At 31.9% G+C, this 13050-nt stretch overlaps 1 protein-coding gene across 1 annotated transcript; it reads left to right on the forward strand.

The window, feature by feature from the left end:
- The first annotated feature begins 1417 nt into the window (after positions 1-1417).
- On the forward strand, positions 1418-12750 carry LOC134271519 (keratin-associated protein 19-2-like). The gene is made up of 2 exons (XM_062753714.1): positions 1418-1682; positions 12673-12750. The coding sequence occupies exons 1-2, from the start codon at positions 1418-1420 to the stop codon at positions 12723-12725; spliced, it is 318 nt and encodes a 105-aa protein (XP_062609698.1). The 3' UTR covers positions 12726-12750.
- Positions 12751-13050: the final 300 nt, after the last annotated feature.

Below are 13050 nucleotides of genomic sequence, written 5' to 3' on the forward strand. Positions count from 1 at the left end.
AAGTACCAGTGCTTAAAAGTGAATTATGTTTTGCTGCATTAAGAATTATGTTGCCATTTAATCAAGAAACATATTATATGACTCACCTTGAATAGTACTTATCTGTTAGAACCGAAGTTGAATATCATATATTGATTAAACTTGACGAAGAAAACAACACTGTTGCTATGGTTACCAAGAAGGGAAAATGTTCGATTTTGTGAACTTTATATCAATATTTAACCCTGTGAGTCAGCTTCTTGCATCCAGTTAGAGATTGGATGATAGTCAAAATTAAAAGTCAGGTTAGCCGTTAATAAATATCAATCATAAAAGTTTTGGGAATCTACATTTGAGATTACGTATCCAAGGAAACAAAATATTTTTCAGATTTTTTAAGCATATTTTTTCTGCTTATTTCCATAGCAACGCTCTATTTAAAAAATCCGATCTGATTTTTTTAAATGGAAAAATAAGGACCACACCAACATCTTTAAAAATTGATCATTAGTTATGAGGAAATGTGCTTTCTTAAAAGATAGGATCAGATTTAAACATACAGAGTGTAAATTTGAAGGCTCTCTGTTGTATATAACCCTTGGCAACCATTGCCAACCAAAATGAAATATCATAATTTGTTCTTGGTATATGTTTCAGGGCTCTTTTCTCTATTATTTGGTCACATTTTATCCTATAATAGCTTTTTATTTTTACGTGTATGACTTTATAAAATTCAATGAATAATTTTTTTACTTTTTAATACTTTGTTACCATAGTAACGTATGTAATATTTGATTTACCCAACCTTTTTATCATGCATTTGAGGCAACAGACATTCAACGTTTGGAAACAGTCATTGCCAATTGTTTGCTTTGCCGCAAATGTTAATTATGGGGCTCTAAACATGGAAAAAAATGTCATTTTTCAAACTTTTAGACATGTTGCCATGGTAACTATAACACATAGCAACCAATTTTTGCCTGATTTTAGTTAAGGGTATCAAAGACTTTTATCATAGAAAGTTTGGAGAAATTCTGAGACTATGCGTGCCACAGCTCCTACATAAAATTTCAAGTCATTACAGAGAATGGCTCTTAAAAGGCGATCTAGAAACGGGCGACACCTTAATTTCAGTAGTGTTGCGACATCATTAATATATTTTATCTCATTCTTGCATTTTTTAACTTAGTCAAATTGCCAAAATCATCACCTCATAAATAATATTATTTCATACTCAGTTTGTAAAATTAAATAATGAATCTGTAGTATTTAATGCCAAAGCTTGCTGAGGCCTTGTTGAGTGTTATAGAATACAATTACAGTATAGCTATTCCCAGAAACGAGGAAAAGACTATTCGATCTTTTGCATGATCAGTAATTGTAAAATACATGTCAATGTAAATTGTAACAATATGAACAATTCTGTGCATTTTAGAGGATGTTCAAGCTGTTGTGTTGCCTAGTTCTGCTTTCTATAGCTGTGGGTTATGTCCAGTCCTCCTTTGGCTTTGGAGGAGGAGGTTTTGGAGGAGGATATGGAGGGGGATACGGAGGAGGATACGGAGGTGGATACGGAGGTGGATACGGAGGTTATGGTTTGGGCGTGGGAGGTGGCCACGGTGGAGGATGGGGAGTAGGAAGCTATGGAGGAAAAGGAATACTTTCAGGAGTTCTCATCAAAGGAGCTGGAGGTTTCTACTACGGTGGAGGATAAAAGGTTTTTTCTTTAAAATCTTAAAAAACATTTTCACAGTCTAATTATACGAGGGTTGTCCCGTAAAATCGTGGACAAAGCGTTTTTTTCGAAAAGTAATGGGCGCACTAAGCTGAAAATTTCAGTAAATGTTTATTTATCATATTTAAGTGCATGTTAATTTTTTTGATAAAATATAGGCAAAAATAAAGATTTAATTATGCCTGAATGTGCACGAGGTATTGTCCTACGGCGCACGGTCAAAAAACCAAGGTTTTATTAAAGAATGCACAAGTTTGAATTCAAAATAAAAGTTTTAAATACATAAAATTTGGATTAAAATTATCCTAATTCAATTCCACAATCAATTCTGTAGTTTTTGTAAACATTTTAAGGCATTTGCTTAATTTTTGGCAGTTTCTCGAGAATTCGAAATGGGAAAGTGGTAAATACAACACACGAAAAATGGCGACGTTTTATGACGTTACGGCGCACCGGAGAACAGTTCAGTTTTATTTCGATGTTGTAATGACACCTTTAGAGAATTGAAATGACCATAGAAGAAAAAAGATTATAAAGATATCACCATATCTTTTGTATACAAATGAAATAAGAGTTCTCTTAGCGAAGTTTTTTTTTGATCGAGTCCCTGGGGAGTACAAAACATACGGACAAACTCCTAATGTAATAGCAAAAGACGCTGTCACAGTAGACCGCCGATATGAGATTTTCTATTAGTTGAAAGATGGTGAGAATATTGTCTGTAACTTACTAATAAATCTTCAGAAGATCGCATGAGGGTGCCAAATGGTTCTTCGACTGTTTATGGAGACTAAAGAATGTGTATCAATGAAATTCCTAAATTTGAGTCGGACTCATCCAACTTCATTTTCAGCAAAGATAAAACGTGACGCTGTTTACACTTTGACGTAATAATCCATGCGCCGTAAGGTGATACAATATATGGCATAAAATCTCATAATTTGTTTATTTATGCATATGTTCATCTGAAGTTTGCTGTGTATATTACTAAAATATGTACTAAATAATAGTGCAAATTTCAGAACGCAGGGATGTTTATTTTTCACACTAGACAACTTGTCCACGATTTTACGGGACAACCCTCGTATATAATTTACGTTATTTTTCATTTTATTTTTACAATTTTACTAGTGAAGATTTGTCAATCTGGATGCGGTATTTAAGATTATTCTTTTTCATTTATTTTCAGGATTTTAAATGAAAAGTTGGCTGATTTCGTCAAATTAGCATTCTGCTATTGATCAAATAAATTACAAATAACTAACAGATTCTTTTTTTGTTATTTTACCAAGCTTTATTTGTCTAATAGCCTCCAGCTTGTGCTCTTTAAATATATGTCAAACCCTGCCTAATATTTAGGCATAGTACATGCATAATGCAACACTATCGTTATTTCTATGCTGACATTCGTAATTATTTATACAGCGATTGGACTAATTACTATTTCCTGAAAAGTTTTATTTATTAAATAAGTAATCAACAATAATTACACCAAAAACGTCAAGAAAGAGTCACATTACATGTTCCAAATGATAATGATTGTTGATGGTAACGCTACATCCTGAAAACATGAATTTTGGCTGTGGACCCCCAGAAGCCATTGTTTGTGTAGCCTCAAGAGCTATTGCGATGTTCATCCTTTCTTCATCGGTCAATTTGCTGGATGTACATTTTATAATACTGCTAATAGAGGTTAAATTTAATGTATGAAATAAAGAACAAGGTTCACTTTTGCCTTTTTTGGCCCTATGAATTTAATTTTTTAAAAACTTAAACTGCTTAGTTTTAGTTGACGATGCATTGAATAACACTTAAATCTTAGGTGATTGAGTATCTATCAAAAATGACGTTATTTGCTGGCTATTCAATGCACTATGACAGAACGAAATGCGTGAATTTTAACAAATTCTGAAATGGTCTACCAAATTGACCAATTTTTAGAGCAATTTTTCAATATTTAATACAGGGTACAACCTCTGATCTAACATATCAACAAGTAAGTGATAGAATTTTTTCTGGGGATTAAAATACTTGTCTTGTATTTTTTTTTAGATCACTGAGTGTGCTCATATTTTTTTCTTCAGCAAAAGTACTCAAATATATACCTGTTTTACTTAAATTTTAAGAATATTGGAATTTCATAAAGCCAGTTCTCCAAGACCTGGACTTTTTAGAGAAGATTTTTAATAGAAAATGAAACATCTAAGTATCTATTTTGTTTTATGCTTGAAATGGAAGATCAAGTTTTATTCAATCATTTGGTATTTCTACAGGGCCATTTTATGCAAAAAGTGAACTAAGCTCTTTAAAAACCATTTGTTCAAATTCTTTTTTTAGATTAATACTGATATTTTTATAGATCACACATCTGACATAACATTTCTTGGCTGGCCACTGGTTTCTCCTGTACACAAACTCAAAGCATTTGGCATAGCTTTCTTTTGGTTATCTACAAAACATTGAGGCATATTAAGGCACCAGGCAAACCATTAAATTAAAACATGTAACAGTTAATCAAATTGATAAGTACTAGTTATAAGTAATTTGTACTGTTCCTAAGGTGCTATAACAGTGACTAAACAGGGAGGATTCATTCCTATGACCATTAACAGTGGCTATGTACCTGGACTCAAAGCAGCAGTGGTTAAGCAGGATAATAATTGTAGATATCATACAATAGTTTGAATATTCTTTGGAGACAATCCTTCTGATTTGATACCGGTATATTCATCATGATTTGTCTAAGAGTGTTGACACTCAAGGGTTCTTTTCTGTACCACACTTCATCATCATATGAAAAATTATCTCTCGAACGGAGAAAAAGTCTGTCCATCCCATGCCGTGGTCTTATGCACAAATACTTTTCAAATGACTGTACCGAACATGACATAGAATCTGTGGCTTACATCCTTCCTCTAGTTCCTTCACTCTCATTCGTCACACCCTGGTGATTTTTTTATAATTCTAAGGTAATCTTTTTGACGTACAATTTTTCCCGTTAGAATTAATAATTTCAAAGTCAAGTTCACAAAGAGTCTACAGTTGTTTTTAGTATAGAACTAAATTGTTGCTTATCTTCATGGAGTTACCTTAACTACAAATACGGATAGTAAAGCCAATGTTTACTAGTCAAGACATTTAAAAGCACAGTTTCTAGGGACGTTAGTATCAGATTTATTAAAATAGTAGGTGTAATAGAATGTGGTGGTACGGTGTTTTGAAAGTTTGACGTATTTTAAACTTTAAAAAAATAATCAATCACAAGTAGTCGTTATTTTAATAGTAAACTCAATAAATGACTAAAAAATTAATCTTTGTATTGTTTAAGTAGTTAAGTTATTTTTAATAAGTCTTGCAATGTGGTTTTAGTATTAATTATCAGCAACTATCGACATAGTTATTTAAATCACTGTTGAAATCATTTTTTCAATACTATGGAAAACTTTATTTCAAATGTGAATATTATTTCAATAGGAGTTGTAACCTATGTTTGGTATTGAAATGAACTCTCATCAACTTTTCAACTAATTATTCCAATAGTGGTTGTATTTCAATAGTGGTTACATAATACATGTATGTATGTTATTGAAATGCACTCTCACCCACTACTGAAATAATTATTTCAATAGTGGTTGTATTTCAATAGTGGTTATTAACTATGTTTGTTACTGAAATGTACTCTCAACCACTATTGATATAATTATTTCAATAGTGGTTGTGCTTCAAAAGTGGTTATTACCTATGTTTGTTATTGAAATGCACTCTCAACCACTATTGATATAATAATTTCAATACTGGTTGTATTTTAATAGTGGTTACTAACTATGTTTGTTATTGAAATGCACTTTTAACCATTATTGATATAATTTTTTCAACAGTGGTCGTTATTTCAATAGTGGCTGCAACAATGGTCTTTTATATGTCCGTTTTAGCAATAATGTGAATGGGGCCAGCTCACTATATATTCGATCCCAGGCCTATAGGCATTGATAACGTCTACCCATTTGCTTGTTAAACTTTGCAACCAGTAAAATAAGTTGATTTGAGAGAGTTTTATAAAAAAAAACTGAATTCTAATTAATAGAAAATTTTTACACGTCCAGCTGGGTGTCAATAGATGCATGCAGATTTGTTTGCCAGTGACAAAATTCGTGCTTCTTGGAGGGTTGATTGATTGATTGATTGATTGGTGTTTAACGCCAAGTCGGCAATATTTCAGCCATATTTCGGCAGGAAAATATGTTAAATGATCAGTTTTGAGAGTTTTTTGGTTTCTCTGGCGGCCCCCAGTGAGCCTACTTTTTTCCGAAAACCGGAGAAACGATCTTTTGCGTGCCAAGGGGGTTGTTATCCTTGACACGGGGCACCGTTTAACGTCCCATCCGACGGACTTAAAAATTTAAAAATATTTAAACAGTTAAAAATAAAACATGTTTTAATCAACCAAATATACTGTATACAGGGTTATTTTTGCCCCGTCTTATTTTCGCCCTTTCAATCTTGCAAACAATTTTGCCCCGTTTTAAATTCGCCCAGTCATAGTTTTGTTTAAGAAATTATACTGTATTCTCTGAATTCGCCCCATTTTAAATTCGCCCAAATGAGGGTAGGGCGAAAGGGGCGAAAATAAAACGGGGGCGAAAATTTCCTTGTTTACAGTATTGCATTGTGTACCATTAAATTTTACTGTAAAAATCAGTTTCATGTAAATAATCTAAAATTGTATTAACATTAACTTTTGTAAACAGTTCTTCAAACACTGGAAAATCTTTTCTTACAGGGGCCATTAAAAAGTTTCCTTTAGGTAAGGGTGCAGGGAGGGTCTGAGAGGAGTGGCCCATCTCTTCTCTTTGTCAGAATTTTTAAAAATTACTTTTCATAAAAGTGCGCTTGGTTGACCTCCCTATCGTTGCTCCTTATACTACCTGGTACTCATGTATCGACATCGACATTAGAACTTGTGAAATCATGACTTTAAACGAGACTGTTGATAGTTTTGTTTCATCACCATATTTGTTAATAGCTTTCCTCATTTTAGAAATTGTTTTTGTGTAGGGTATGTTCTACTTGCAGACATGAGCCCTAAACTCAAAGAATAAAACAGCAAAAGTACACAATTGAGTTAAACTTTGTTTAAATGAATGCAAGAAGCAATAACTTGATATGAAAAAAAATATTTAGAATTAAGTTTCACATATGCATGCGACAAGAAAACATTTCTGATAGGTTAAAATTTCTTCACAAAGATTTAAGTATTATATTTAAAACTGATGTTAGCATTAGAACCATATTAATTTAACAGAATTTCTGTATTCTTGTACCTAAATCTTTTTGTAATGCTCTTTAATTAACAGAGGAAAAGTGACAAAAACAAACTTTGCATTATAAATGTAACAGATTTAGCAATATTTTTTAAATAAAACAAATAGGTTTAAGGAGGCTCATTACACCACTTTTTGATGACGTACTACACAAAAAAATAAACCTCCATTGTGTCGACCGGTTTGCTCAGGGGACGAGTTGTATAGGTACCTCTATAATATGACCCTGACCTTTAAAACGCTTTAAAAATAGATGAAACATGCGGTGTTGTAAACAGTGAAAACAAAGTAACGGATTCATTATGCATTAACCAAGAAGAATTGCTTTTAGGCAGAAACACAAGAAAGCAACAGTCAAATCTTCGCCAAACAAGTAATGTCAATTTCATAGCCATGCATGCAGTGAACTCTATCAGTCACTGACATGTATGTATGGAGGAAATTCGAGTTAAAATCTACAACCTCGTTGAAATTAAAATTTTATTTAATTGCGCTATTTACTGTGTTGGTGTTAATTTATATAGTTGTTTTATTGATTTAAATGTATACTCTGGCAATTTAAAGCTTTATTCTGAATTTTAGATGTAATGTCAAACGTTCCATAGTGTTTTGAGTCTTGGCTAATTAGGAAAGATAACTCTTGAAAGTGGACTTTTTATACCAAATATTTTTTAAATTGGATTTTTCATTTCGTTTAAACTTTCTTCATTCAATTTGACACATGTAATTCATTGAAATACATTCCTTGTCTCTTCAGAACACATTTTTGAAATGTTTTATGCATAGATTAAAAAAATAATGACATTGTTTTCTAGGAGAAAATTATTTTTTCTAATAAAATTATCATTAGGTATTATGAGGTATTTTCACTTTGTGTACTAGTCTTAAGACGATGCCCATCATTTGACACTGAAAGTTCTGAAATTCTGTGAATAATAAACCTGAAATAATACATTTCATTAAAATAAAACAAAAACTAAAACATTCTATAAGAAATATGATATCAATACCCCGATCTGGATATTTGACATCTACATTATAAGTGGTGCTGTATTGAAAACTAAAATAAACTGTGGATGTAATGAGCCACCTTAACAACATACACTTGAATTTCTTATATTTCAGTTGATTCGATTCGCAAGAGCATGCTCTACGTATGAACAATTTCTAAAACGAGGTAAACTATTGAAAAGCAAGTTGATGAAAAAGAATGTCAGCTGTCTCGTTTAAAATCATCATTTTGTAAGTTCTATGGTTGATACAATGACCTTGTCAGCAAATATAATATATCATTGAGTAAAATGCTGACTGACATTTCTCATACCAATTGTTAGTCCATTATTTATACACTAAATTGACTAAGGATTTTGCCGTTATTTCACGATCATGACAATGAGCTCACGGAGGGCGTGACCGGTCAGCAGGGGATGCTCACTCCTCCACGGCTCCTGATCCAACTTCTGATGTTTCGGAGGTCCGTGTTTGCACTGCTCCTATATTTTATTGTTTTATGGACTTTGATATTGAATAGTGTTCGTTATCTATATATCATTCTTAGAAATTCATATCAGGTTTGATTGAGTGTTATATAATTCTAGGTTTCCGTTGTAAGGTTTGTCCTAAATATTAAAAAAAGTATTATAACATTTTATGGGACAAACTCTATCTGCCACCAAAATATCAAGTAAATGTTACCTGTATTTTTTGCCGGAAGTACGATTATGCAACAGTCGTAAATTCTAAGAATTCGATAGCAGGGAATGAATGCCATTTAAATGTCAGGCATCATCGGTTTCTTTTTTGAAGATTGCTTTGACTTGCAGGTTAACGATAAAGGACAGCTTGTTGCAGAGGGGGTATAAATAAGACAGAAAGTCTGCATTTTCTCGTAGCAGATAGATTCTGTGAATCTTTACTCCAATCACGGTATGTACCATTTTAAAAATCAAGGCTTCCTTTACGAAAAATCTACATAAAAAGAACAATTAAATAAAGTTAATATCTTTTTAAATCGAAGTATTTTGTATTAAAGATTTCAGAGTTTTAAATTCTGTGCTTTCCAAATCATTCCTACACATTTTTGAAATTATATACATTAAATTTTGTACATTTTACTCGTATATTCACATTTTATTTCTAATTTTAACTTAATTGTTTTCAAATTATATAAATGTTCAGCTTCAAAATCTCCCTATTGAAAGAAATTCAATCGGAAAGTTGTATTGTTTTAATTATCCTTAAATATAGTTAACTATTATGAATTTCAGGCTTTACGTTTCTGTTCATTATGCAACACATTTTAATTAATTAAATTATCAAAGTTGAAAATGTAAAGCAATAACTGAATAGGAAAAAAACTCAAAACATTAACTGAAACTTTTTTACCCAATGAATCTCAACGAAAATGCGAGTACTATCGTTCGATCATACCGACTATCGACTAATTTTTTTCTTCTGTTATTCGTTAAAAAGGTGTGTCTTCATAGAAATGTTAAAGTCAAAATAACTTAATTGGATCCACGTAAGTTTCAAAGTCCTTTGGAATAAAACTCAGGATAAGGCTTAAGAGGTCTCAGTTAATTGATCAAAGTAAAGAATTAGCATGTCGATTTTTTATACAAAATTTTATTCACAAATTGTCGATTTTTGGCCAAGCAGAAAACATGTCTTCAAACTTTAGAGTTGAGAAAACTTTGAAAATGAGAGGATGGGAAAAAATGAATGTATGAAATCTGAAATTGAATTTGAATTCTGCGGTAGAACAGAACAAAATACAATGACAACTGTCAATTATATAAAAAATATCCAAAAGACTTTCCTAATTGGTGATGTTTCTGCACAAATGTCCCTCCACACAGTGTCTGTATGACGTTTATATTTGTATTATTAATTATTGTTGGTAGATTTGTAAGTCTCTAGACTCTATAATGGGATTTCTTTAGCAGAAATAACAATATATATATATGTACATGTATTTCTTCAAATTTTTCAGAATATTTCTTTTTTATTCGTAGATTTTATTTGCACTTTCACATTTTAAGACTGTACAAGAGCATGCCCTACGTACGAACTATTTCTAACACGAGGTAAAATATTGACAAACATGTCGATGAAAGATAAATATCAGAAGTCTCGCTTTATGTCATCATTTCGTGGAATCTATGGTCGATACTCGGGCCTTGTCAGTGAATAGAATTTATCATTGAGTCAAATGCTGACTAACGTTTTTCAAACTAATTGTTAGTCCATTATTTATACACTGAAGACGGATTTTTCCGTTATTTCACGATCATGACAAGGAGCACACGGCGGGTGTTACCGGTCAGCAGGGGATGCTCATTCCTCCATTGCACCTGATCCCACTTCCGATGTTTTGGGGGTCCATGTTTGCTCTGCTCCTATTTTTAGTATTATTTGAAGGACTTTTGATCTTGAGTATTGTTCGTGGTATCCTTATGTTTCATTTAATTCTTGGAATAAACCATATATGCTCATGAAGATTTACATATTACATATATTTTGACTACCACAGTGAATGATTTTTACCCAGTTAAGACAAACCTCGTTCTACATTGTTTAATATATTTTTTACACATATTAACTCTGAAACATGAACTTCTTGCCCACAGAGGTGCAATTTTCATTCCTTATTTGGATACAAAACGTTTAAAGAATTTTGTCTCTGATCATGAGTAGATTAGTGTTCGGATCCACGTTTATTTTAATGTATACAGAAAATCAAAGAAGAATATAAATTGAGTTGAAAAATCTATGTGTTTTTCTATTATTTCACATGAATACATTATGCACTTTCAAAACTGTTTCAACCACATAACACATACTGTAAAAGCGCGTACTTTTATCCGCGTGTGATTTATTTCCGCTATGAATGCAGCCAAAACTTTTTCACGGAATTTTGTCACAGGGTAATTAAAGCGTATTACATGTAGGAATGAAATTGCACTTAATTAATGAGGACATAATAAAGGTGCTAAATTATTAGATACTTAAGTATACATACTAAGTACGCATGTAGACATACATCATGTTTAAGAAGTCTTCTATGATATCAATCTTTGATATTGATACACACTTTAAATAATTATTTGGGAGAAAAAAACTTTGTCAATATATTTTGAGATTTACAAATAACATAAAGTCCATCATTCTGCTAATTAGCTGTATAAACATTGAAAGAAAAAGCTAAAAAAAAATTGCATTTTCCATTTTTTTAAGTTTTGGAAACAACTCTGACGTCACAGAAAAAATCAGCAAGAAACATAGAACACAAGTACAATACCAAACCAAACACGAAAAAAATTATAATTGTAGCCTGGTTTTCGCTTTAAAAAGTCAATCGTGGTGCATTGATTGTGACATACATGTATTTTCATTTAATAAGACTGGTCTTGAAATCATCTCACTCAAGCTACCTGATTTTTCCTACCGAGAGAACATATGTGTCGTCATTGACTTCTAAGACAGGCAGAGCAATGAAACGGATGGTGAATCAATCAATTTGATATTTTGTAGATATTGAAATGATCGTTATTACATAAAACGGTAAAGCTCCATACGCTATTTAAAAACGCTAAAATACTGATGCTTTTACCAATTTTCAGCATTTATATAAGATGGACAATGACGTAGTCAGTTGAGGCATGTGACATGTGTTCTGTCTCTCTGTTCACGTGACTGCTTACAAATAACTACGATACTCCCTTCTGCAAAACAATAATCAGTGCTCTAAAAACCTTTTTAAAAAATTATGCCTTTTCTAAATAAATTCTTTTATTTTCACTAGGTAGTCCATTTCAATTGTTATGGAATTTTTTATCCATGAAACTGTGATCTATTGCCTGGCTTAAAATCGATCTAGAAACGGATGTCATAATAATTTTAGTAGTATTGCTACGTCATCAATATATTTTATCTTATACTTGTATTTTTTATTTAGTCAAATTGCTAGTTCATCACCTCATAATATTTTTTTTTTATATTCTGTTCTTTAAATTAAATAATCTGGTAATGAAGCTATTATTTTATGCCAAATCTTGCTGAGGCCTTGCTGAGTGTCATAGAACACAATTACATTATAACTATTCCCAGAAACGAAGGACATACTATTAGTTCTTTTGCCTGATCAGACATTATATTATACATGTAACAATAAATTTTAACAATGTGAATATCACTGTGCTTTATTAGAGGATGTTCAAGCTGTTGTGTTGCCTAGTTCTGCTTTCTATAGCTGTGGGTTATGTCCAGTCCTCCTTTGGGAGAGCGGGAGGAGGGGGCTATGGAGGGGGATATGGAGGAGGATATGGAGGATACGGAGGAGGAGGTTATGAAGGAGGCGCATTCGGAGGAGGCTTCGGAGGTTATGGTTTGGGCGTGGGAGGAGGACACGGTGGAGGATGGGGATTAGGAAGACTTTCAGGAGTTCTCTCCAAAGGAGCTGGAAATCTTTACTTTGCTGGAAGATAAAAGGTTCTTCGTTAAAATCTTAAAAGAACTTGTGACGGTCTAATTATGTATAATTTTCATCACTTTTTTTTTATCTTTTTTGAAGATTTTACATGTGAAGTTATGTTTTTCTGGATGTGGTATTAATTATTCTTTTTCATTTATTTTCAGGATTACAAATGAAAAGTTGGCTGATCACGTCAGAATTAGCATTAAGCTATTGATGAAATAAAACACAAATAACTAACAGAGTCATTTTATTTTTTTATTTTTACAAAGATTTATAGTCCAGTCAATCTAGCTCAAAAAGACAATAACCTCTAAAAACTGCAACAGAAATTATTCTAGTAAAATTTCATTATTTATAATGTGCCTTATGGTATATCAAAAATATAGAAAAATATATTTGCATTTTGTTTTTCAATTTAACAGTTTTTTTTTTTTTTTTTTTTTTTTTTTTTTAAATCCGATAAATCACTCTGAAAGAGACTATCTGTATGTGCATAAAATTATCGTGCCATCTATATGATCTCAAATTTTCTTGACAGG

The sequence above is a fragment of the Saccostrea cucullata genome, unplaced genomic scaffold (assembly GCF_032062105.1).
Source record: "Saccostrea cucullata isolate Sc308-1 unplaced genomic scaffold, CSIRO_AGI_Scuc_v1 ctg615, whole genome shotgun sequence".
Lineage (NCBI taxonomy): Eukaryota > Metazoa > Mollusca > Bivalvia > Ostreida > Ostreidae > Saccostrea > Saccostrea cuccullata.

What these genes read in the sequence shown, in the direction of transcription:
- LOC134271519 (XM_062753714.1), top strand. Translation starts at nt 1,418, where the DNA reads ATGTTCAAGCTGTTGTGTTGCCTAGTTCTGCTTTCTATAGCTGTGGGT. An exon ending in AGCTGGAGGTTTCTACTACG is followed by an intron (nt 1,683 to 12,672) that starts GTGGAGGATAAA and finishes ATTTATTTTCAG; the next exon opens with GATTACAAATGAAAAGTTGG.